This window comes from Erpetoichthys calabaricus, chromosome 9, assembly GCF_900747795.2.
Source record: "Erpetoichthys calabaricus chromosome 9, fErpCal1.3, whole genome shotgun sequence".
NCBI classification, from domain to species: Eukaryota; Metazoa; Chordata; class Cladistia; order Polypteriformes; family Polypteridae; genus Erpetoichthys; species Erpetoichthys calabaricus.
This window is the reverse complement of record NC_041402.2, coordinates 107589574-107616442: the sequence shown is the minus strand read 5'-3', so window position 1 is coordinate 107616442 and position 26869 is coordinate 107589574. Positions and strand designations below refer to the sequence as shown.

Below are 26869 nucleotides of genomic sequence, written 5' to 3'. Positions count from 1 at the left end.
TAAAGTTTTTACTTTTAGGTACATCGTTAATTAGAAGCTTTAGTTGAGCTTTGCGTTTTTGGAGTCGAGACATTTTTTCTTTTAGAAATATGGATAAGTAATAAGGAGTATTGCACTCTCTGTTAATATGGAGCCTTTTCTGCGGTTGAACGGTTAATAGTGCCTTATTGTAATGAGATCCACCTATGCTGCATAGCCGTCTATTTTGTTGTTTCTTTCGTTTTCGTGTGTTTGTTCCTGTTATCCTTTCCTTTTCGTTTTGTACCCGTGACCGTGTATTCATGACTTGTTTCTTTCTCAGCATGCGAAATATGGATAAGTAATAAAGAGGATCGCAGTCACTGTTAATATGTTTCTTTTTCTGCAGTTGAACGGTTAATAGTGCTTTATTGTAAGGAGATCCACCAATGCTGACACCTATGCTGTCTAGTGTGAAGGTGTTGATGTTCACTTTAGAATATGTGGCTTTGGGTGTCACTTCTTATGGATGTGTGTGTGTGTGTTGGGGGGGTTGAGGATTGTTGTCGCGCGAGCGTCTTCTTTCTTTTTGTGTTCCTGTGTCTTGTTGAATCCCCCTCTTTGTGTGTGTCCCGTCCCTTGCTTGTAGGGTCTGTGGGGTGGTTTTGTGTTCTTTTTTTTGTGTTCCATGGGCTTGTTGAATCCCCCTCTTGGTGTGTGTCCCGTCCGGTGCCTGTAGGCGGGGGGGGGTGCCTTGCTGTTGTGCGCGAGCCTCTTTTTTTTTTTTTTTTTGGGTCTAGTTTCGTGTGCAATGTGTTTCGTGCTTTGCTTGCGTTTGAATACTTTTTTATGTGCCGTTTCCTTTTTTCGGTGCTCTTTGCGCCTCATTTCTCAATTTTTCCTGTGCTCACTCCTTTTTTCTGTGGTCTTGTCCGCCTCTCGCGGCCCCTCATCCGCCTCTCTCGCCCTCTTCTATCCGCCTTTCTCGGCTCCTCAGCCGACCCTCACGGACTCTTTTTGCGCCTGCGCAGTACGTCTTTTTGCAGCTACGGCCCATTGCCGGATGTGCCTGCGTCCATCATCCGGTTTAGCATTCTCGGTTAGTAATATGGATCATTCGATTAATTGCAATTATATTTTTTTAATCTATCGGCAATCCTATAAATATAAACCTGTTATGCAACTAAACAAGTCTGACCACCTGTGGTATTTAAAAGTTGATTTGATTTGCTAATGAGGTCATTAAAGAGATGAATTTTGATTATATCTGCATGATTTGAACATCTTTCCCACAAATATAATCTCTCACAAAAACATTTGTTTCAGAAGTCAGAGAGTTCACCAAAATCAGCTTGACTTGCTTCCAAATCTTCCTCCAATATTTACTCTTTTTTTACTACAGTAGCTTTATTAAGAAGTAATACTGCTGATAAAGGAATTTATCTAAAGACAGTAGGCTTTCATAAAAATGCACCTTTAAATAATGTAATATGAGAAAACACTGGGTAAAGGATTTTATAATTAGAGTATCAACCAAAGAATGAAAGTCTGATCCAGAAGGAATAATAACAATAATAACACTGCACAACAATTTTTTTGAAAAGTCTATCTTCCTGAAAAGTTTTAGCTGATTGTGACAGGTACCTACTGGGTATGCACAAATATAATCACGTTTATGTTTTGCATAAGCTATTAAATTCAACAGAATTAAAAGTGTTTTGCTCCTGATTTTCTTTTGTATTCAATGTCTGGTGCATCACATTGCAGTGTCCAACAGTAGTCAGCAAGCATTGACGGATTCCAGTTGCCCTGGTATCGTTTCTCCATCGTAGCAATTTCCTGGTGAAACCTTTCACCGTGTTCGTCACTGACAGCACCGAGATTTGTGGGGAAGAAGTCCAAGTGTGAGTGGAGGAAATTAATCTTGAGTGACATGTTGCACTTCATTGTCTTGTATGCTTTGAGAAGTTTGTCTACCAGCTGAAGTAGTTTGGGGCTCTGTAATTGCCCAGAAAATTGTCAACAATGTCTTTGAAGGCTTTCCTGACAATTTTTTCCGGCCCAACTAACAGATTTTCAAATCGCTTGTCGCTTATAACATGTCTGATTTGGGGGCCAACAAAAATGCCCTCTTTGATCTTGGTGTCAGTTATTCTTGGGAACATCTGTTTTAAATAATGAAAACCTTCATCTTCCTTTCATGAATTCTTTATGAGTTCCAGTTTTATGTGAAGAGGAGGCAAAAAAATCTTTGCCAAGTCGACAAGCGATGCATGTGCCACATTTTTCTGTCCTGAAACTAACTTTTTACGGAGTGGCCAGTTCTGTCGAGAATAGTGCAACTCTTTGGCATGGCTGTCCCATTCACAGATGAAACAACAGTACTTTGTATAGCCGAGCTGCAGTCCTAGTAACAGAGCAACGACTTTAAGATCTCCACAGATATTCCAGTTGTACCTGCTATACTGGATGTGCTTCAGCAACAGTTCCATATTTGCATATGTTTCTTTCATGTGTGCTGCATAGCCAACAGGTACTGCAGGATAAACGTTGCCTTTATGTAGCAGAACAGCTTTCAGGCTTAACACTGACGAATCAATGAAGAGACGCCACTCTTCCCAGTTGTGATTACAACCCAAGGCCAAGAACAATCCTTCAATGTGACAACAGAAACAGAGACTGTTGACTTATGCAAAAAATGTGTTTATATCATGATGTTGGCCTCGAAACACAGACATTTTCGTACCTGGTGACAGCAAACACCATTCCTGCAGTCTCGAACCCAGCAGCTCGAGTTTTGCTTTTGACAGACCCAAATCTCTGACCAAATCATTCAATTTGGACTGTGTTATCAGATGTGGATCACCTGATGAGCACGGTTCAAAATCCAGGTCAATGTCACTGTCAGTACCCTGCATTGCAGTTTCTTCATCTGGTTCGTCTAAGGTCCAATCTTCTGATGGTTTCGGAATTGGAAGACTGTCGTCATGTGGTATGGGTCTCATTGCTGAAGGCAGATTAGAATATTCAATTGACTTCTTGTTTTTGGCAGAGAAACCAGACACATTAGTCAAACAGAAGTAACAGTTCATCACATGGTCTTTCTGTTCTCATCATATCATTGGAACAGTAAATGGTATCATCTTTCGAGTGCCTCTGAGCCAGGCTCTCAGACTGACAGCAAATGTAGGACAGCAAATGTGAAGCACCCATTCCTTGTCTTGATCACCAATTTTGCAGCAGAAATACAGATGATAAGCTTTCTTCACAAGAGCAGTCATCCAACGTCTCTGAGGCTCAAGTGTATATTCACCACAGATATAGCAGAATGTATTGCGGCTGTTACGACATTGATGAGACATATCACCATCAAAATGTCTATAGCATCAAGCTTACTTACTGTTACATTGCTACAGATGCTATACTTTTACTATACTGATATTATAGATACACACTGACTATCTAAAATGAGCAGGATCGGTGTATGCAAGCCACCTTTATAGTATGCTGAGACAGCGTCAAGCTCGTTCAGACATGCCCAGGCATGCCCAGGATGTCAACCTCCACAGAACAGCTCCCAACCTGGCCTGATTCCATGCCTGGACATGCCCAGGCTGCACAAACCGTTGTTGATAAGTCACTTATGGGAGCAAAAATGTTTGGATACAAATATAAGAAAAAATCATGACAAAACTGAAATGGTACGTGATGGGTAAATTTTGATGTGATATTCGTGATCAGCACGCAAAAATCTATAAGAAACACCCAACAGTGTTCAAAAAGCAAAAACTTTGTTGTGCAGTGTAATAATACGTTTTATTTAAATAGCACCTTTCCCAGGAATATGCTCTTCCTCAGCTGGTAGGAGACATGGTGCAATTTATTTTATACTGCATACACCTCTCTCAAGTTATGACAATCACAAATATACCCAGATTACATTATGCCCTAGAGATGTATTTAAATAGTCACCTTTTTCAGTGATATGTTCTGGCTATGTCCCCTAATTGCCCTATAATTTTCAACTACTTTTTGGACAACGTCTAGACCAACATAAAATCCTCACCTATTATTAGGCCTACATGTGTTAATACTGGAAAAAATACTATAGCACAATTGGAAAATTACACATTTACTGTATTACCTGACCGAGAAAATTTAATTTACTCTGCATGGAATAGTTTAAAAATGTTTCAGCATATGGCAGCACTTCACAAATGCAATCCACAATGGGCAGCCTGTAATAGGGGAAAATGCTTATTTGCTGCAAGCCTTCTAGCCATTTTGGCATTTAAAATTGAATACTTCTTACTAAACGCTCACCCCTTACTGCTTCTTTTTAATTGGGAGAATGAAGCTACGAACGAGACAGAGCATTCAAAACTTATTCTGTTTTGAGTCAAGCCATTCTCATTGATGTATAGTGTTTATTGCATTTACACTTTAAAACTGATCACACTTTTTTTAATAGTTAAAGAAAACATTTATTTTTAATTCTTTAATGGCTAACAAAAATACTTAATTTCAACATGTAAAACGAAAGACAAATATACAGGATGTAATACAGGACATCTGATACCTACCTGACATTGGTTCCTTCAACTTCTAGCACCAGGGACTGAATGTCATTGTCTGTAATTCTTTTTATGTGGCCATTTCGGACCTCACAAAAGACAAAAAACATATCACTTTATTGTAATCCAAATGAAGCAAGGCACGCATCACATCAAGAAGCAACTCAACTTTTCTGTTATACTATACAAAAAAAAATGATTGGGCTCTGGTAAGCAATAAGTGCCATCTGACGATGAGGTGCTCTAGTTAAGGACTTAGATTAATAAAATTATAGGAGTGATTGCCTCACACTGACTGCTAAAATTACAAAGTTAATCACTTGCACTTTGTAGTTATTTTAGAAGACATTGCATTAAGAAAAAATAGGTCCTAAAACTTATGCACATTACTGTACCTATATCTTTATATATTACATATGTATACACTGATCAGCCACAGAATTATAACCACTGACAGGTGAAGTAAATAATGTTATCGCTTTAATAATAATAATAATTCTTTACATTTATTTAGTGCTTCTCTCACTACTCAAAGGGAGGACCCAGGAAATGAACCCACAATCCCCTTACTGCAAAGCAGCAGTGTTACCACTACACCACCTGCATGGATTACAGTAACACCTATCAAAGGGTACCATATCCCAAATCTGAAGACCTTCTTGTGGAATCCATGCCTTGGCAGGTCATAGTTATTTTGTCAGCATGAGGGGGGCAACGCAATATTAGGTGGGTGCTTTTAATGTTGTGGCTGATCATTGTATATATCTCTCTATTATAAAAAAATCCTGGGAGAGAAAGACTAGGAAGATGAGACATGATCTTCATGTGAAGATCACGGAAGACGCTTAAAAGACCAGCGAGACGAAAGAGATTGGCCACGGAGCGTTTCGCAGGGACCTTAAACATGAGACTTTGTGCCAAGAAATTGACTCAGGACTGTCTCATGGGGATGTAGAACATGAGATTATTGCAAGACACGCCCTACTTACAACCAATATCAAATCAGACCACGGGCAGCAAAACACTCAGTCATGTAAAGGCTTTGAGCACACACAGATCCAGGGCTCTCAGCGCATATAAAGCATATAAGGACAATACGTTATAGATGAAACGTTGACAACTAAGAGAAGAAGAAAGAGCAGCGTGGAGAAAAGAGACTCAAAAGCGTTGGAGAGAAAAAAATGCAAAAAAGAATAATCTAGGTGCAAATTCAGAAAATAAGGAAAGTAATAATCAGCCCGGAACAAGTGGAATTGAAAAAAAGCATGTCCAATCGGGCTCAAAATTAAAAGACAAAGAGTAAAAGACAAAGTAGAACTTCATAAAGACATTCAAAAACGTTGGCGCTATACAAATGCAGAGCAGGTTTGAGATTATGAAAGGAGTGGAATTCGAAAGGCTCAAAAAAAACGTTGGCACGATACAAATGCAGAGAAAGTTAAAGAATATGAAAGCAGGAAAATTAGAAAGTATCAAAAAAAAGAAAGTAAAGATCGCAGTAGCGCAAACAAACGGAAATTATTACTCGAAAAAAGGGAAAATAATCACCACGGACCAGGTGTCATTGAAAAAAAAAAGCAGGACAAAGTAAGGTCAGAAATAAAAGAGAAAGAGTAGAAAACAAAGTAAAATGTCATAAAAAGGTTAAAAAACAAGGGGGCCAAACACATGCAGAGCAGGTTATACTGTAAGAAGCCTTACAGGAAAGGACAGTAAGTGTCCGGCTATCCACCAAATCCCCCCCCAGTAGATTCAACAATAACCTCCGGAAGGTTGCCCAATCCTATCAAATCACTGCCATAAGTGTGTACTACTTCTTCTAGTCAGCTATAAGCACATATGGTCCAATAGCTGAGAAAAGAGAAGAGCTCCATCTTGTCCAAGAAAAGATGGTGGAATTTGTTAAAAGGGTCCCCAACATGCTTTTGAATCATTCTCATAATCTCCAATCTTCGAGTCATTTGTTTATAAGAAGACCTCATGGTCTTACTGAGAAGAAAGAGCCAAGTGCTATCTTAATTTCAGAGTTCTTGAATTTTTCCAGGGTTTCAGTTTAAAGGTGGCAAAATAATAATAAAATGTAACATACTAAATTAGGAAAAGTGGTCAGCATTTTCAGTAATTGGCCTTTCAATTGTGAATCAATCTTTTGATCTGTTGCCCATAAGCAGTGTGTGTGTATGTGTGCGTGTGTGTGTATGTGTGCGTGTGTGTGTGTGTGTGTGTGTGTGTGTGTGTGTGTGTGCGTGCGTGCGTGTGTGCGTGCGTGCGTGCGTGCCTATAAAAGTTGGCTGTAATGGAAAAAGACTTGAGTAATAGCATCAGAAAGGACACAAATGAAATATAATACCTTCTTATCCCAAATCTGAAGTGGTTTGCTTCCAACACTATACAGGATAGAAAGAAACCCACTTTGAAATGAATTTCTATACATCTCTGATGTTGTTGCCTCTGCTCTTAAGCAGGTTAACCTACAATAGATATAAAGCAAATCAAGTAAAAACAAACTCAAAGATCACAAAAAAGGTTAAAAGAAAGTGTAAGACAAAAAGGTTGCACTATAACTCATCAAGTGTTTTGATTATTCACAATTGTTTCAAAGGGTAGTAATTGCAATGGACTGGCAGGGTCCACACTGGCAATGTACAGAATAGAGCACTTTGTAGGTGGAATGTATGTATGTATGCTTGTATTGGTAATTCAATTGGTCTCCCTGAAGTGCTGAATACAACAAAAATGAACTGCAAAGCTGTCAAGAAAAACAATAAATTCACAGGAAATGCAGTATTGTGAAAATGAACTTGAACTTGGCAAAATAACACAATAAGAATGAAAACAAAACAAGAGAAAAAATACATTATTACAGAATAAATGCAATGGTATGTTTTAGATATGCTTGGACAAAATGAGATTTAGTTAAAAAAAATAATTCATGATAACTGAATAGAACATTTCATGTGAAAAGAAAAAATTAGTTCAGGTAAAAGCTCATTTTAACTGTTCTCTGTTTTTCTATTAACTGCTCAGTGTCTGTGACCTTAGATATTATGAACACCCCAATAGAAGTTAGTATTGAAGAGGATTTTTAAAGTAATTATTTGGGGGGGGGGGGACAATAACTAGCAGATGGGTAAACACCAATAGAGTAACATAAATGATAGGCAAGCACACATGGATCTAAAAAAAGAAACTTCAAAACCAAGCACCAAAACTAAAATCACAAGCTGAAACAAAGTCAAAAGTAAACATCATCCATCCATATATCCTGTTGCTAAAGTCAATGAACCAGGACTGTGTTGCAGGGAAGCTGGAGCCCATCCTACTAAGCGATGGGCGCAGGCAGGAAATGTGTATTTCAAATTTTATTATTGTTTTTTTTTTATTTTGAGTTACCATTTTTCATGTCTGTCATTTCTATTGGTTTCATATGTCACTATGTATCAGTGTACTATTTCTTTATACTGAATGTCAGTATGTTCCATATTCTTTGCAGGATGAAGCCCAGGAAGAGGGACCACCTATCCATCTCCAATTAAAAACTTCCCCCAGCCCTACAGTATAAAGACTTTGTTGATAGTCATTTAAGTGGGAATCATTGTGAAGTCTCTTGGAGTGTGAATATTATAGTTTATTGCTGGATTTTCTGGATTTTTTATGATTTTGCTCTGTCTCAGGATTCTGATTATTTGATCATGTTTTTTGGGACTTGTTCACTGTGGATTACCTTTTAGGAAACTCATTTAATGCTTCTGTTTGCTCTGAGATTTTGTTACATTTGTTTGGTATTTTTAATAATAAATCTTTCTATAAAGATTCTTTTCTAGGCCTATCTTTGCATCAGCCAAGGTTTATAGTTCTCCTCTGGTTTTTGTGATATTGAAAGACATTTCAAAGTTATTTTGGGGCTTCATCCCTTTTAGGCCTGCAAAGCGTGAGGCAGGCCGTTTGAGTTGGAACTAAACTCATTCCTATGTGGCCTTTTCTAGGCAGGCAATAAAGGCCTGGCATTTCCAGGGAAGCCTTTGTGAGGCTTCACACCTTTTTGCTTTCATAGAGGCTCCAGTTCATGGCAGGAACAACCCAGTGTCCTTATTCTGAGTCTACTGTAATAGTTTAGGGATGATGACTCAGTATGTAATAGGAACCTGTTTACAGTAAGCAGTATTTGAATCTGGCTATTTAAGATACAGAGAACATAATATATCCAACAACAGCAACAGATGAGTGTTGGTCAGTAGGGTGGCAATATATTCCTGACTGCGCACTAATATTGGTTAATGCTAGGATACATCTGTTAAGGTTAATAGGAAAACTGCAGACATGCAAGAAAAACTTTTAAATATAAATAGGACAAGCAAATATTTACTTAAAGGTTCTGAAAGCCAATATTTTACCTAGGAATGAAGCTTTGAAAGGCATCAATGCTACAGTTTTGATAATATATTTCCCTGTATATTTGCACTACTTATATTACATTATATCATTATAATACATTAAAGAAAAAATTCAGAAATGTGTTACTTTTGCATGAAGCTTACCTGAAAACAAATGGAACTCAAAACAGACATGGAATTTTTCTCAAACAATCTCTTAAAAATACACTACATACAAATGACTAACTCCATAGCTTCATTTGCTACCCCAACATTTCCTCAGCAGGATTTGCTTAACCGAAAAGGAAAAGATTCAGCATAGCTGGAAATCACCAACCCCTCCACCAGTCGGTTTACACGAAACATTTTAAATAATAACTTATTTGATTTGACTTGGTAGGAAAGCAGTACTTAAGAAAGAATTTGGCAATGAACAGAACATTAAGTATTGTTCAAGATTTATATATCTAGAATATTATACACCATAATATTTGTTCTTGCTTTTAAATCAATAATAGAAATGCTTTTATAATTATTTCTTAAAAATATTTCTAAAAAACAAACCTATAGTTGCTGCCACAGTATCTCACATGAAGTGTAGTATTATCTTAATGTTGCTATGTTTCTGTCTCAAAGTTTTTGGGACAGCTCATAATTCTGAAGGGGTAATCTTGTCTGAATAAGAAAACAATGTTTTATTAGACTGCTGTGCATATATTTCAAAACTAATTCACCTTAAAACTGCAGTTTAGGCTACTCACAATTCAATTATGTATTAAGTCCTCCAAAACTCTCCAATGTGATGATTTAAAAGAAGTTAGGAAAATATCGCCCAGTCATCAATATCTACTTAAAGTTAAAGCATAGCAATTTAACTGGGCCAACCAATGTGCAACACAGGATATAGTATTTCAATAGCAAATTTTATACTTTGCAAAGGATCATGGGGAGCTGTTGCCTATCCACCTTAATGCAATTTTATAAAACATGGTCTTTACTGGTTTCTTAACACTAAAATCTAGGATAAACAGGAGCTGCTGATCATGCTTTTCATTCTGCAACTGCTTTTTTGCAACAAAATCAATAATATCAGAAATGCTCGACAAGGCAGGATGTGAGCACTAATAAGGTTAATTAAATAAGTTATTTCATTAAGAGCAGGAACTGCAACCTAATATGGAGATTCGCCAAACGCTGCTACCATTGCAACCTACCAGGACCAAGATTGGAGATTTCTATTCTGGACAACAACTACTCTTGATTTATCCCCTAAAAAATATCTGTGTTGTCTCCCACCAGTATCTATTCATTAGGACACTAATTAAATCCTAAGTGAACAAAATTTCAGCAATATGCTTTTGCTTTTTGATGAAAGAGACAATACAAATGTGATGTCAGCAGATAATAGAAGAAACAAAACATGCAAATGAACCTCCCACTTTCTTAATCTGACCATATTTACCACAGCTAAAACCAGTTAGGGGTTCCTACTCATCTAACACCCAATATGTCTGACATGGCTTGCAAATATGGTTTTCACACACAGCATAACTGTAAAGTTTGGATTTATCATTGAATTAATCATCCTGCCTATTAAGAAACAAAACAGCACATTCATGGTATCAATCAGGATCAGAGAAGAGGAAGAATAAATACTTGTCATATACGTATGCTTGGGAGGCAGTCAAAGGGCTCAAATCGGGGCACTGAGATGCAAGACTGGGAGTTGGCATTGGGTATTAATGTCTTTTCTTGTCTCTGTACAGAAGTACTGAAGAAAAGACTGCCTAAACCAATCACTTCCGCCTGACCCTGACCTCACTTCTGGCCCACGCCGATGACCTCACACCACTTTCTTCCTACAAACACACCCTTCCTCTTCCTCGGCTAATAAAAGTCTGCTGTGTTCACTTGCTACCAGTCCCTGTTTTTGGAACTTTGAGATCGGTCTCTATAGATTACTCTTCATACAGCATAATGTACAGGTTGGATCCCCAACTCTTTTTGATTTGTTGTGTTCTTTATTACATACTGTAAGAAGAAGAAAAAGAGAACAAACTTTCAATATCTTTACCAGCTTTATAAGTAATTGTATTTCAATTGTTTTAATTTGCATTTTGAGAAGGAAGAAAGGTGAAATGGAGAAGTGCTGGCTTTGCATCACTTTTGAATCACTCTGGATAGGAAATGCTTGTAAGCAGAGACAGTTTTATGTAAAATTACAACTTTTCCTAAATGTCTTGAAGTCATTAATAGAATTCAGGTATCACAATATTATCTCTCTGTTATATAAAAAAATCTTGGAACGAGACAAGACTTTTTCAGAGAGATAATTTCAAGTCCTACAAGACAAGACTGTTGCCAAGGGATGAATTTTATTTCAGCGGGAGCAGAAATAAAAGACAAACAGTAGAAGAAGAAAAGACAAAGAGTAGAAGACAAAGTAGAACATCGTAAGAGGTTCAAAAACATTGCCACGATACACATGAAAAGCAGGTTAGAGATTATGAAAGTACTAAAATTCGAAAGTCTAAAAAAATGATAGTAAAGATTCCATTAGCGCAAAACAAATGGAAATTTTTATTTGGTGAAATAATGGAACAGCGAAAAGAGATTGAATATATGGATATAGGTGATATGACAGAAGTATGTAGATATTGTTCGGCTTTAAAGTTTAAGTCAGAGACTTGTAGATCGTCTAATTCGTGTTGCCATCGGGGAAAAGTAGTGTTTCTTCCCAATGGAAAGGCATATCCGTGAGAAATAAAAGATTTGTTATTTGGTGAAAGTGAAATCCACAAACACTATAGGCAAAATATCCAAATCTACAATAATCTGTTTGCGTTCACTTCATTCAATGCTCAAAACGTAGATTTACACGATTCAGGACCATACACTATGAGAATCTGTGGTCGCACAGCAATTAAAGCTACTACAAGTTTAATTTCAAAGAAACTACAATTCAGTCAGGTTTATAGTTATGATCACAAAGAAGCGATGCAACATAGAATCAAAAGACTTAATAATAATAATAATAATAATAATACATTTTATTTATATAGCGCCTTTCCCATGCTCAAGGCACTTACAGAATAAATAAAGAACGGCAGAATATACAGTATATAGCATTGTACAAACCAGATAAATAAATAAAGAAGATTAAGACAGTAAATTCTGAGAAAAAAACAGACAACATAATTGATGGTCTAGCACACACATACAGGTTACATTAGCAACTTGACAGAGAAGTAAACAGAGAAGGGTAATAAAGTCAAGTAGAGCTAAAAGCCTTCCTGAACAGATGAGTTTTTAGTTGTTTTTTAAAAGAATTCATGGAGTCAGCTGACCTGATTAATTTTGGTAGGTCATTCCAGAGTCTGGGCGCTATACAGCTGAAGGCCCTGTCACCCATGGAGTGTAGATTAGTGAGGGGCACAACAAGATTACCAGAATCAGAGGACCTTAGTGGGCGGGCAGGCACATAGTGATGGAGAAGGTCACTGATGTAGTTTGGTGCAAGGTTATTTAAAGCTTTGTAGGTTATTAGTAGGATTTTATATTCGATTCTGTAGGACACAGGGAGCCAGTGGAGACAGAGCAGGATGGGTGTGATGTGCTCGCTGCTGCTGGTTTGAGTAAGGACTCTTGCAGCTGAGTTTTGAATAAGCTGGAGCTGTGATATAAGATTAGAAGGGGCACCTGCCAGTAGGGAATTACAATAATCGATGCGGGATGTGATAAAAGCATGGACAAGTTTCTCAGCATTAGAGAAGGAGAGGAAGGAGCGAACACGGGATATGTTACGGAGGTGAAAGTAAGAAAGTTTCATAATGTGATTTATGTGGGCGGAATAAGTGAGGGAGGAATCAAAAATGACACCAAGATTTTTTACAGTACAGGCAGGTCTGATGAGATCACTGCCAAGATGGACTGGGAAGGAGCTCATTTTATTAAGTTGCATTTTAGTCCCAATTTGCAGGAGTTCAGTTTTATTGCAATTTAATTTTAAAGAGTTCTGCTCCATCCAGGTTTTAATTTCACTAAGGCAGGTTGTGAGCTGAGAAAGCTCTGATGAAGTTCCACTTTTAACATTGAAGTAGAGCTGAGTATCATCTGCATAAAAATGATAACCCAATCCATAACTACGGATAATATGGCCAAGGGGAAGCATATCCATATTACTAACCGAGAATGCTAAACCGGATGATGGACGCAGGCACATCCGGCAATGGGCCGTAGCTGCAAAAAGACGTACTGCGCAGGCGCAAAAAGAGTCCGCGAGAGTCGGCTGAGGAGCCGAGAAAGGCGGACAAAAGAGGGCGAGAGAGGCGGATGAGGGGCCGCGAGAGGCGGACAAGACCACAGAAAAAAGGAGTGAGCACAGGAAAAATGGAGAAATGAGGCGCAAAGAGCAACGAAAAAAGGAAAAGGCACATAAAAAAGTATTCAAACGCAAGCAAAGCACGAAACACATTGCACACGAAACTAGACCCAAAAAAAAAAAAAAAAAAAAAAAAAGAGGCTCGCGCACAACAGCAAGGCACGCACCCCCCAAAAACAGGCACCGGACAGGACACACACCAAGAGGGGGATTCAACAAGCCCATAGAACACAAAAAAAAGAACACAAAACCACCCCACAGACCCTACAAGCAACGGACGGGACACACACAAAGAGGGGGATTCAAACAAGACACAGGAACACAAAAAGAAAGAAGACGCTCGCGCAACAACAATCCTCACCCAAACCCCCCCCCCCCCACACACACACACACACACATCCATAAGAAGTGACACCCAAAGCCACATATTCTAAAGTGAACGTCATCACCTTCACACTAGACAGCATAGGTGTCAGCATTGGTGGATCTCCTTACAATAAAGCACTATTAACCGTTCAACTGCAGAAAAGGAAACATATTAACAGTGACTGCGATCGTCCTTATTACTTATCCATATTTCGCATGCTGAGAAAGAAACAAGTCATGAATACACGGTCACGGGTACAAAACGAAAAGGAAATGATAACAGGAACAAACACACGAACACGAAAGAAACAACAAAATAGACGGCTATGCCAGCATAGGTGGATCTCATTACAATAAGGCACTATTAACCATTCAACCGCAGAAAAGGCTCCATATTAACAGTGAGTGCAATACTCCTTATTACTTATCCATATTTCTAAAAGAAAAAATGTCTCGACTCCAAAAACGCAAAGCTCAACTAAAGCTTCTAACTAACGATGTACCTAAAAGTAAAAACTTTATGAACTGCATTAGATCCTACAATAGTTCATTTGCTTTTGCATATACCGGAGTAAATATCAGGCCACCAAAAGGCAATGGACCATACTGCTTTCGCATATGTGCACAAATACTGCATCGCATTGGAACAGTGCACCCTGAAACAAATCAACAACGCAAATATGCACAAATCTACATCCTAGATCCACATTACGCAATCTATCAATCAAAGTGCTGCATTGCAACAGGCACGGATTCAAAACGAAACACCTCCCGTCTCAGACATACGTTAATGGCAGCGAAGGCTACAACGGGCTTCTCACACAGCACAGGCAAATCGATTACAGCTCCAAAAACAACACGTCCCAAATACTACACATGCAACAACGCGCCTCTCAAACGGCACAAGGAAAACATACACCAGGAAAATTCATTCGGATTAATGAATGTCATTTGCAATCATTGTCATTCAGTTCACTTCCCTGAAGAAACAACTAGCAATACAAGTTATACATTTACACGTTGTTGTCAAAAGGGTCACATTAGACTGCCTTCTTTACATTCATATACTGAATATCTACAGAAGCTTATAACTGACGATGTACCTGAAAGTTAAATCTTTATCAACTGCATTAGATCCTACAAATCGGTATCCACTATGAACATTAACGGTGGCACTGCACGTGACATCCGTCTTGAAAAAATGTTGTTTATTGATGAATGTTCAATGACATGAAGTCACTTACTCAACACCATTCATAAACTTCTACAAACGTTTATGAATAATAATATTCGATTTGGAGGAAAGGCACTTTTATGAGGAGGAGATTTTAGACCGTGATTAGCTATTCTTCCAGATGCCATGCACTCAGCTATTGTTCAGTGCACCTTAAAATATGCAGACAATTGGCATTACTTTCAAAAGATACAGTTAGTAAAAAAGATACGATGTCCAGAACCACATCATAACAATTGCTTATTACAACTGAGAGATGGTACACTCACCAATACAGATGGACTTCAGCCACATATTATTACAATTCCTCAAGCCTTTATCTGCGACGACTTAGTTACAGAGACATTTGGAACAGCAATCTCATTAGACCAAATGCCCCTTTTAACACAACGCACTATATTATGTCCAAAAAATATTAATGTGGAAAACATAAATACCCAAGTCATTCCATTACTTCCTGGAGAGACACAACTCTTTCTAAGCTCTGACAAACTTGACTCTGATCACAACAATAACCATCTTAAATGACCTTACAAGTTCTGAGCTGGAATTACCTTTTACACTTAAACGGCGTGTACAAAGACATTTTCAAATAAACCTTTACACTGTGCCACACACTTTATTGTTTGATTTCTATTTGCATCATCTACACCGTCACACTATTCTATATCTCATTCATACATCACGCTCTTTGTCATTCCCAACACCAGGGGTTGGCGAGCGAAGCGAGCAGGGGGCGGAGCCCCCTAGTAAATACAGAAAAGCAGAGGACCGAGGACAGAGCCCTGAGGGACTCCTTGTGTGACTGGCGCTGAGCTGGATCTGCTGTTGCCAAGACTAACAAACTCTTGCCTATCAGTCAGATAGGACTTGAACCACTGGAGGGCAGTGCCAGAGATACCCAGCGTGTTCTCCATTCTGGACAGTAGGATGTCATGTCTGACAGTGTCAAATGCTGCACTGAGGTCTAACAGAATTAATATGCTAGTTTGTCCAGAGTCTGCTGCCATAAGCAAATCATTGGTTACCCGTAGCAGAGCAGTTTCACAGCTGTGCCGCGCCCTGAAACCAGACTGAAAGGGTTCCATCAAATTATTAGAGGTTAGATAATTGGTGAGTTGGGAAGCTACAACACGCTCAAGAACTTTTGACAGGAAAGGTAAGTGGGAAATAGGCCGGAAATTGTTAAGATTGTCAGCATCAAGGCCAGACTTTTTTAACATTGGGGTTACAGAAGCAATTTTAAAAGTGAGCGGCACAGAGCCAGTGTCAAGGGATGAGTTTATTATTGTTGTAACAGTCGGGATTATGGCATGAAGGCAGGATTTAAGTAGTGTGGTGGGGATGGGGTCCAGTACACAAGTAGTCGGCCTCATCTTACAAAGCAGGTTATTAACAAACGCAGAAGTGACTGGTGAGAACTTAGAGAAGGAGCTGGATGGAGTGGGAAAACAGGGAGAGATATAAACAGATGATGTATTTATGTTAGTTGAATTATTTAGATCTTTAATTTTGTTACGGAAAAAGTGGAGGAATTCCTCACAGACTTCAGTAGAAGAGGTAGTTGGACCAGATGCGGGTTCGAGTAGTTTATTAACTACAGAGAACAAAACCCTTGGGTTATCATGGCCACTTTCTATTATTCTGCCATAATGGGTGTTCTTGGCAGAAGTTAGTGCTTCTCTGTAAGCTCTTTGGTGGTCAGAGAAAGCCTGGATGTGTACGGTGAGGCCAGTCTTACGTGACATTCTCTCAAGGCGTCGGCCAGCTGCTTTCATAGATCGCAATTCTGAGTTATACCAAGGAGCTGAGCGTTTAAAGGAAATCTCCTTATGTTTTAAAGGAGCTGTTTTATCTAATGCTGAGTGAAGGGCTGTGTTATAGTGGTGAACAAAACTATCTAGTGTTGATGGAATAGGTGCAGACAGTAAAAGATCAGAAATGGATCCAGAAAGGATAGAGGGACAGATATTTTTAAGGTTTCTGTAAGAAATTTGTCGTTTACAGGTAAGAGGTGGGAGAGGTAATGAGACAGTGAAAATTACTGCTTTATGGTCAGAGAGTCCCAAATCAGTGCTGTAAATGTTGGCAACAGATAGTCCAGAAGTGCAGATCAGGTCCAATATATGACCGCCAGAATGGGTGGGAAAATCAACATGTTGTGTCAAGTCAAAACAGTCCAGTAAGGACAGGAATTCATTTCTCAGTTTAGATGTGGGGGTGTCAATATGGATGTTGAAATCACCAAGAAGGATAATTCTCTGAGAGTAAGAGCTTAGGTGGGTCAAAAGTTCAATCAGATCGGATAAGAAGGATGCATTGTATTTTGGGGGACGATAAAGAACAATGAGTGAGACAGGACCTGATTCCGTTATTAGTTTAAGAGCCAGGCACTCAAAAGACAATGGGCAGTCAATTGGGATTCTTTTAACGTTTAAGTCTTCTCTGATAATTACTGCAAGCCCGCCGCCTTGTCCTGAGCTGCGAGGCTCTGAGTGGAAAGTGAAACCAATTGGAGTCGCCTCTGTGAGAGACGCAAATTCGTTTGGTTAAATGACTTAAATGATCGGATGTATTAGAAATTCTACTGCCAATAATGGATACAAATCCATACGTCCAAAAGTATTGCACTTTACACAAAATGTATCTGAAAAACACGGACAAAGAAGTTTTCTTGGATTTCTGTATGAATCCGAAAGATCAAGCTCGCATATATAATAAACCAACGTGTGATGAGTTGTCAGCAATAATAGTTTCGCAAGACGGAGATGTCAAAGACAGAGTTGATATTCATGTTTATTCAAAAGCAAAGCACAATTCGTCATAAGTGGCAGATTTGGGAAATGACTAGTGCATAGGGCCTGCACAGGGGTTTGTTTGTGAAGCGAGCAGAGGGCAGAGCCCCTTAGCATGTCAAATTATAGACACATCAACCAGCTAGTGAGTTACTGTATGTAATTTATACAGTAGGAATGTTATTTACTATTGGCATTTCTGCATGAAGTACTAGTTGTGTACAGCCCAGCTCGATGATGTGTACAATGATAATCAACATCCCTCAGTAATTTTACTTATCTCTCTATTATAAAAGAAAATCTTGAGCCAAGACAAAACTATTGCCAAGAGATTTTTTCAAGTTCCGTGAGACGAGACTATTGGCAAGAGATTTTTTCAAGTCCCACCCTCCTCTCAACCATTTCAGGTTAATGGCCCACATCCACGGTCCCCTCACCTCTCATTCGTGTGAATGCTTTTGTCATACAGTTCCTGCGCTCTCAGCTCTTATATATTTTTATGTTTTCCTCACTTTATGTTCCCAATAAAAGAAGACTTATTATGTCCAAATCTTATTGAAGAATTTAATTCTGAAGGGTTATCAACAGAAGAAATGAGTACACAGGCAATCCTAGCACCGAGAAACGATTAAGTCAAATGAATTAATGTGAAAATTGTCAATCAGTTACATGGCAAATTGGTTAAATGCATATCAATAGACTATGCTGAAACAGTTTGTGGTGATATTGTGGAAGCTGAAAACGGTGTTTTCATCAGGACATCAGCCCAGAAAATCAAGAGTTGCAACCTGGGTGGAGTCAGTATGCTAGATAGTGAACAACACTGCAGATACCAAGAATGCCTCATCCTCTTCATAAGGAATAAGTAAGGCTACGGAGGACTGGTGTGGCAAGACCTCCAGGTTAATACCTAGTGGCAAGTGACTATTAGCTACACTGCTGGAGCTAGCTAACAGGCCCATTCTAGGGTAAGGTCTGTGAAGAAGCCAGTATTCTAATACACTACTAGGGGGCTCCGCCCCCTGCTCGCTTCGCTCGCCAACCCCTGGCGTTGGGGCATGACAAAGAGTGAGATGTATGAATTAGATATAGAATAGTGTGCAGGTGTGGATGATGCATATAGAAAGCAAAAAATACAGTGTTTGGCACAGAGTAATGGTTTATTGGAATATTTCTTTGTACACAACATTAGTAGTAAAGATGGTGTCCTGTCCTTGAATGAGTCTTCCTTGGCATGGAGCATTTATAACTTTAACTTTAATGTCAGATGAACGTCGAACACGTGAGAAGGCAACATAAAGTTGTCCATGTCCAAAAACGGGCTCAGAGAGGTAGATGCCAACTTTGTCCATGGTTTGTCCTTGTGATTTGTTGATGGTCATGGCAAATGCAGGTTTAATGGGGAACTGTCGGCGTTTCAATGTAAAAGGTAATTCTAGGTCAGAACTCGTAAGGTCAATTCTAGGAATGAGAACAGTATTGTTAGCATGTGATCCTGTAAGAACTGTTGCTTGAATAACAATGTGTGTCATGGTGTTGACGACTAAACGTGTGCCATTGCATAAACCCTGTTTAGTGTTAAGGTTTCTTAATAGCATGATTATTGTTCCGTTTTTAAGGCTAAGATTGTGTTGTGGTAATCCGGCTGGGTTAATAGTGTTCAAATATTCTAAGAGGAAATTCAGATGTTCATTGTCGTCATCAGAGTCAAGTTTGTCAGAGCTTAGAAAGAGCCGTGTCTCTCCAGGAAGTAATGAAATGACCTGGTTATTAATGTGATCAACGTTAATATTTTTTGGACATAATATAGTGCGTTGTGTTAAAAGGGGCATTTGGTCTAATGAGACTGCTGTTCCAAATATCTCCGTAAGTAAGTCGTCGCAGATGAAGGGTTGAGGAATTGTAATAATATCTGGGTGAAGTCCATCTGTATTGGTAAGTGTACAATGTTCTAGTTGTAATAACCAATTGTTATATTTGGGATCTGGAAATCGCATGTTTTGTACCAAGTGTATCTTTAGAAAGCAAAGCCAATTGTTCGCGTAACATTTTTTGTTCCGCGGTTTTAGAAGCGCGCCGAGGTGAATTTTTTTGTTTGATGCGGGTTCGTGTTTGTGGTCCCGTTACTCGAGCCGTCTAGTTTTGTATCCATGATCGTGAATTGATGACTTGTTTGATCTTTATCATTAGAAATATGGATAAGTAATAAGTAGGATCGAACTCACTGTTAATATGCGGACTGTTCGTTTCTTCGTATTATCACCAATCAGGTCTCGCGCCTGTATATGTATTGTAGTTCGGTCTCGTGTTGTTCATATGACGTCATCGCGTATTTTAAGGTGGACTGAATAATAGCTGAGCGCATGGCATGTGGAGCAATAGGTAAGCACTGTCTAAAATCTATTCCTAATAAAAGTACCTTTATTCCAAAGGGAATATTATTATTCATCAACGCAATGCCAATTGTCCGCGTATTTTAAGGTGGACTGAACAATAGCTGAGCGCATTGTAAGTGGAGTAATAGTTAAGCACTGTCTAAAATCTCCTCCTAATAAAAGTACCTTTCCCGCAAAGGGAATATTATTATTCATCCACGTTTGTAGAAGTTTATGAATGGTGTTGAGTAAGTGACTGGATGCCATTGTACATTCATCTATAATTAATAGTGTGGCAAGACGGATGTCACGTGCATTGTTACTGTGCATTGTCATAGTGGATACCGATGTTTCTGTGATTGGGACCGGTATTTGGAATAAGGAGTGACATGTGTTTTTGGAGCCGAGACATTTTTTCTTCCGCGGTTTCAGAAGCGCTTTGTAGGTGTTGACGTGATTTGTACATATTTGCGTTCTTGATTTGTTTCAGGGTGCACTGTTCCAATGCGATGTAATATTTGTCCACATACGCGAAAGCAGTATGGGTCATTGCCTTTTGGTGACCTGATATTTACTCCGGTAGATGCAAAATCAAATGAACTATTGTAGGATGTAATGCAGATGTGCCGCCGTGTATTTTGTTGTTTCATGCGGGTTGGTGTGTTTGGTCCCGTTATCCTTGCCGAATCGTTTTGTACCCGTGAGCGTGTATTCATGACTTGTTTGTTCCTCAGCATGCGAAATATGGATAAGTAATAAGGAGGATCGCACTCACTGTTAATATGGAGCCTTTTCTGCAGTTGAACGGTTAATAGTGCTTTATTATAAGGAGATCCACCTATGCTGCCTAGTGTGAAGGTGTTGAGATGACGTATGTTTAATATGGACGGTTCCTTTAGAAATGGGGCTTTGGGTGTCACTTCTTATTGATGTTAGTGTGTTTGTGGGTCTGATTCGTCGTTGTTGTGAACGTTTCGTTTGCCATGTCTCGTCTCTAATGGGCCTGGCGTGGTGGTCACGGCTTCTTTTTTTTGGTGCGTTAGGAGCTTGTTAAATCCTCCTGTTTGTGTGGGTCCCGTTTCGTGTGCAATGGGATTCGTGCGGCGCTGTGTGCTTTTTCGGCATCTGAGCGTGGGGGGGGGGGGGGGGGGGGGGGGGGGGGGGGGGGGGGGGGGGGGGGGGGGGGGGGGGGGGGGGGGGGGGGGGGGGGGGGGGGGGGGAGGATTGGTGGGGCACGAGTCTTCTTTCTTTTTGTGTGCCAGGGCTTGTTGAATCCTCCTCTTTGTGTGTGTCCCGTCCGTTGCTTGTAGGGTGGGTGGGGTGGGTGGTTTTGGGTTCTTTTTTTTGTGTGCCAGGGGCTTGTTCAATCGTCCTCTTTGTGTGTGTCCCGTCCGGTGCCTGTAGGGGGGGGGGGCGGGATGCTTGCAGGTGGGCGCGAGCAGCTTCTTTTTTTTTGTGTGCTAGTTTCATGTGCAATGGCTTTCGTGCGGCGCTGTGCGTCGCCTGCGTTTGACTCCTTTTTTCTGTGCTCACTCCTTTTTTCTGTGGTCGCGGCCGCCTCTCGCGGAGCCTCATTTCTTGGGGCGCCTGCGCAGTACGTCTTTTTGCGGCTACGGCCCATGGCCGGATGTCCCTGCGTCCATCCGGTTTAGCATTCTCGGTTAGTAATATGGATATGCTCTGCTCATGTATTCTGAGTATTAGCTTTGTCTGCAAAATATTAATTCATGATCCCTCTAAGTCTGTCCATTTTTTCCTTGTACCAGATGCTGCTGGGGTGAGCTCCAGCATCCTTCAAACACTTAATAGAGAAAGCAGGTACAGAAAATTCATGGATGGAAAGCAATACTGGATAGTAATAGTAGCAGTGCACTCACTCCCTTCCACCAATATTCTAGAACAGTGATGGGCAATGTATGTCCTGGAGGGCCACAGTGGCTGCAGGCTTTCGTTCCAACCCAATTGCTTAATTAGAAACCAATGATTTCCAGTCTCAGACTTTATTTAATTTTATGGCTTGTTAGTCTGCAATGCTAGGTTCTTGTATCGCAGATTTTTTTCCATTCCAAGGATATCAACCAAATGATTTGAAGTCTAAAATTGATAATTTTCAGTCTGTCACATTTTTCTCTTAAGTTTTTTATTAAACCAAATAGTGCATAATGAATCCATGTGGGTGTACATGGAAACAAGTTAAATGGAGAACTGCTGGCTCCTTTGACATTTGCCATTCAAACAACATATGCAGTAGTTTAAGACTGAAATAAGCAATTAAGGGTGGGGAACCTTAACAAGTGAGACCACTAAAATGAAGCATAAAAATGTCACTTCAGCAATAATTGACTTCTCATTAAGAAGCTGGGTTGGAACAAAAACCTGCAGGCACTGCAGCCCTCCAGGAACAACATTACCCTCCCATGTTCTACAATATATCACACAGTTATGTGATAAATTTGAAAAAATTACACCTATTTTAAAAGAGAATATGGAGCATGCACAAACAGCACTGGTTTGCTGTTACAGTCGTGGTTCAAAACTTTGTGATTTTCATCCTGGGGTTCAAGTCATGGTTCTCATTCCCACTTTGCATTCTAAATTATTGGCACATTGGCAAGACCCTTAAGAAATTAAGAAAAGACTAGTTGATTACTTAGCGAAACAACCGAATCATTGACCAGTGGAATGAGTCTATAATGTGAATTTGCTAAAACCGTAGAAGGACAGGGATCCCTAGTTCTCCTCCAGACAGCCTCATTCCTACTTTTCCCAGAAAATAACCCTTAATTTCGGCACAGATCTGATGCCCAAGCAGCAATCTTTCCTATCCCAGAAGTGGTGAATAAATGACCTGATTGCGCATGACATCATTACCGAGCCATGGGTTATCATCCGAGAATGCCCATACCGCTTCCCAGAGCCAAAATTTTCTGAAGTGGAACTCAAGATCAGGACAATGCTGGATCTTGGTGAAATTTAGGAAAGTTTTAGTCCCTGGTCTAGCCCCTTCATCATGGCCCCAAAGCTGGACAGCAGTTGATGCTTCTGCAATGACTTCCACTGAATTAATCAAGTATCCTAAATCGATCCATACCTTATTGTCACGAGTGAATGAACTCCTCATGTGACTCTGTAAAGCTCAATATCTGACCAGTCTTGACATGATGAAAGAATACTGGCAAACTCATTTAACAGAATCCGCAAAGAAGAATACTGTGTTTAGCACCGCTTGCGGCCATTGGCAGTATCGTGTCCTCCCATTTGGATTGCATGGAGCACCAGCAACCTTCCAGCCCCTGGTGGATAGAGTGCTGCATCTCCACAATACTTATGGTGTTGGCTGCCTGGATGACGTTGTTATCTATTCAGGTACCTAGGAGCAAAGCCGGTCTATGGATCAACCTGAGCTGACTGAGGCCAATTATTTAGGCTACTTAGTGGGAAGGGGTAATGGTATGACCACAATGAGCCAAAGTTGATGCCATCATGAAATGGACCTGTCTGAAACTTCCTGGGTTTAGAAGGGTACTATCAAAAACAATCAAATGAAACAGTAAGTGTCATGTCACATGGCTAATTGACTTATGGTTGCTGCAGTTTTCTTAAACCAGATGTGATTGTTATTCTTTAATTTCCTCTTGTGATGACTCTCACTCTTTGCTAGTTGTGATGTCTCTGGCAGTGCTTTTTAAATCCTATTATTATGAGTCTTACTTGACAAATTGTAAAAGGCACTATTTTTCACCCCAATGCACATGGTGAGTTGACATTCAGAAAAGTTAAGGTACTGCTATTTCCCAGATTGTCCAACATTGTGAACCTCGCAATGGTCAATGCTAAAAATGTTTTGTCACAATACTGGTATGCTTATTGTAGAATATTATTAATTAACTAGGGGGTTACTCCTGCTTGCTTCGCTCGCTAGCATGCGCTATGCACCAGCCACTTTGCGTCTCTGCTGCTCATGTTGTGAAGAGGGGGGCTGAACACACCCCAAGGATACATGGTCACTCCTCTGAATACCCCTCTTTAACAGTGATACAATGGGAAACAAATACAGTTTTTATTTATCTCCTCTTTGCTCGATTAGTTGCTGGCTTGCTGGTGTTGCCGTGCCAAATAATCTGCATCTAGTGTGGTACTTCAAACATTTAAAAGCCTGTACAGCAGCTGTCTTTGTCATCTACTCTTTGACTTTTATTTCTGGCCCCAGGCGTGGTTAAATCTCTTAGCACAAAGTCTCATCTCGTGGGACGTGAGTTCTTGATATTTTTTTAGTTTATAATTTAAAAACTGAAAAAGAATCTGAAAATCTAACAACATCACATTAAAGTTCGATAAATTCTGAAAACAATGATACCAAACATACTGTATATATGTAGGTTCTAAAGTAAGCATGACAAAAAAATGTGATATAAAAACATCACATAAAATTGTTGCACAAAACCGTTGTACTTTTAGGCTTAGAATTTCATATACAGTAATCCCTCCTCCATCGCGGGGGTTGCGTTCCAGAGCCACCCACGAAATAAGAAAATCCGCCAAGTAGAAACCATATGTTTATATGGTTATTTTTATATTGTCATGCTTAGGTCACAGATTTGGGCAGAAACACAGGAGGTTGTAGAGAGACAGGAACGTTATTCAAACACTGCAAACAAACATTTGTCTCTTTTTCAAAAGTTTAAACCGTGCTCAATGACAAGACAGAGATGACAGTTCAGTCTCACAAACAAAAGAATGCAAACATATCTTCCTCTTCAAAGGAGCAAACAAATCAATAGGGCTGTTTGGCTTGTAAGTATGCGAAGCACCGCGGCACAAAGCTGTTGAAGGCGGCAGCTCACACCCCCTCCGTCAGGAGCAGAGAGAGAGAGAGACAGATAAAAAAATCAATACGTGCCCTTTGAGCTTTTAAGTATGCGAAGCACCGTGCAGCATACTTAATAGCTGCACACAGAAGGTAGCAACGTGAAGGTAATCTTTCAGCATTTTCAGACGAGCGTCCGTATCGTCTAGGTGTGCGAACAGCCCCCCTGCTCACACCCCCTACGTCAGGATCACAGATAGTCAGCGCAAGAGAGAGAGAAAGAAAAGTAAGTTGGGTAGCTTCTCAGCCATCTGCCAATAGCGTCCCTTGTATGAAATCAACTGGGCAAACCAACTGAGGAAGCATGTACCAGAAATTAAAAGACCCATTGTCCTCAGAAACCCACGAAGCAGCGAAAAATCCGCGATATATATTTAAATATGCTTACATATAAAATCCGCGATGGAGTGAAGCCGCGAAAGGCGAAGCGCGATATAGCGAGGTATTACTGTATATAGAGTAGATTTCTACCAGATTAAAAAAAAATCTTGAACCATTAATTAGAGAGAGAATTCACCACTGAGTTATGGCAGATAGAATAGGTTTTTTCCAGTTGAGCAAGATGAGTCTTGATGCAAGCAGTACATGGAGTGACACGATAGATTTTTCAGTATTTAATGCTATCCCTTTTTGTGTTATTCCAATTCCTTCAGTTAGAGTGATTTTAGACCCAAAGCTATCCGAGAGGTTCCCGATATTTTTACTCCAAAATAGTCTTATAGTAGAATATTCCCAAAATATATGATCTAGTAAGTTAATTCAGATCTTATTATGAAAACATTACTGTATGAAATACTATATGTGGATAGTGTGTGATTTTCCACTGACTTGTGGAATGCTTTGTGCAGATTGAAGAGGAATATATTTATGTTTCATTTTTTACCTGAAATTCTACCTGGATGAGGCTCCAGTCCATCTGTGAGTCAACTCACATACACATTTAAACTGGGTCAAGTTTATAGTTGTCAATTAACCTAACAAACATGTGTTTGGGAATGTGGGAGAAAACCCAAACCAACCATAATGAAATTCACAAAGAAATGGAGATAACTGACCAGGGGCAGAGTACTAACCCAGGATGCTGGAAGCATGAAGCAACAGTACTAAAAACTGTTCTACCACACCAACTATGCATATTTCCCAAGAAGTGAGCACAACACAGATAAAAAATGAAGCAAAGGTAATTAAAACACATACAAAAACAAAAATTATGCAGTCAAAAAATGAAAATGAAAGCATAAATGTATCCTTTTTGTTTGTTTGTTTATGAACAGTGGGTAAGCACTTCCAAACAATTCTTATGCCAAGATTTGAATGCCTTCACTGTGCCAACCTATTGATATTCTATTACACTGGCCAACACACATTTTTGTGCCTCAAATGTTAGACCTGTTTCTAGAGTGGAGTTAGCCTTTTCACCCCAGACAGACACACAGACTCACAATGTCCAAAACACACACGTTTAATTTTCTTCTTTACTTTACACAGCACCTGACACAGTGCACCAACAGCCACAATATAACTCAGTCGTTTACTTTCTTTCTTTCTCTCTTTTTCTCTACCTTTTCTTTCTCTTCTCTTGCTGCCTCCACTCCTCTCCCGCAAGCTCTGTCCTCTGCCTTCTGACTCTGGCTCTCCGAATGGAGTGAAGCGGCCTCTTTTATATTGCTCTGGGTGCTTGTTAATGGTGTGGCGGAAGTGCTGCATGGGCACCCGGAAGCAGTCTGGGTGTGCCTGGATTCTCTTCCGGCAGCACTTTCTGGCATGGTGGAAGTGCTGTAGTCCAGGGCTTAACAAATGTCCAGGTAGCCACGGGCCCCCACAGGGTTGAGCTTCCAAGCTCTGTTCCTGTGGCCCTGACACCCACCAGGGTGGCTGCCCTCTCTTGTTCCGGGGGAGATACTGCTCCTCTCCCGGTACTACTAGTCTCTGGGCGTGCCGGCTAG

The 26869-nt window shown here is 39.9% G+C and overlaps 1 protein-coding gene across 1 annotated transcript in view; it reads right to left on the bottom strand.

The window, feature by feature from the left end:
* LOC114657213 (cilia- and flagella-associated protein 20-like) overlaps positions 1 to 4642 on the bottom strand; it is an 85905-nt gene extending 81263 nt beyond the window's left edge. The window contains exon 1 of the mRNA XM_028808951.2: positions 4542 to 4642. Within this exon, the coding sequence (XP_028664784.1) occupies positions 4542 to 4642 (101 nt within the window). The remainder of the gene's footprint in view (positions 1 to 4541) is intronic.
* Between the last annotated feature and the right edge of the window lie 22227 nt (positions 4643 to 26869).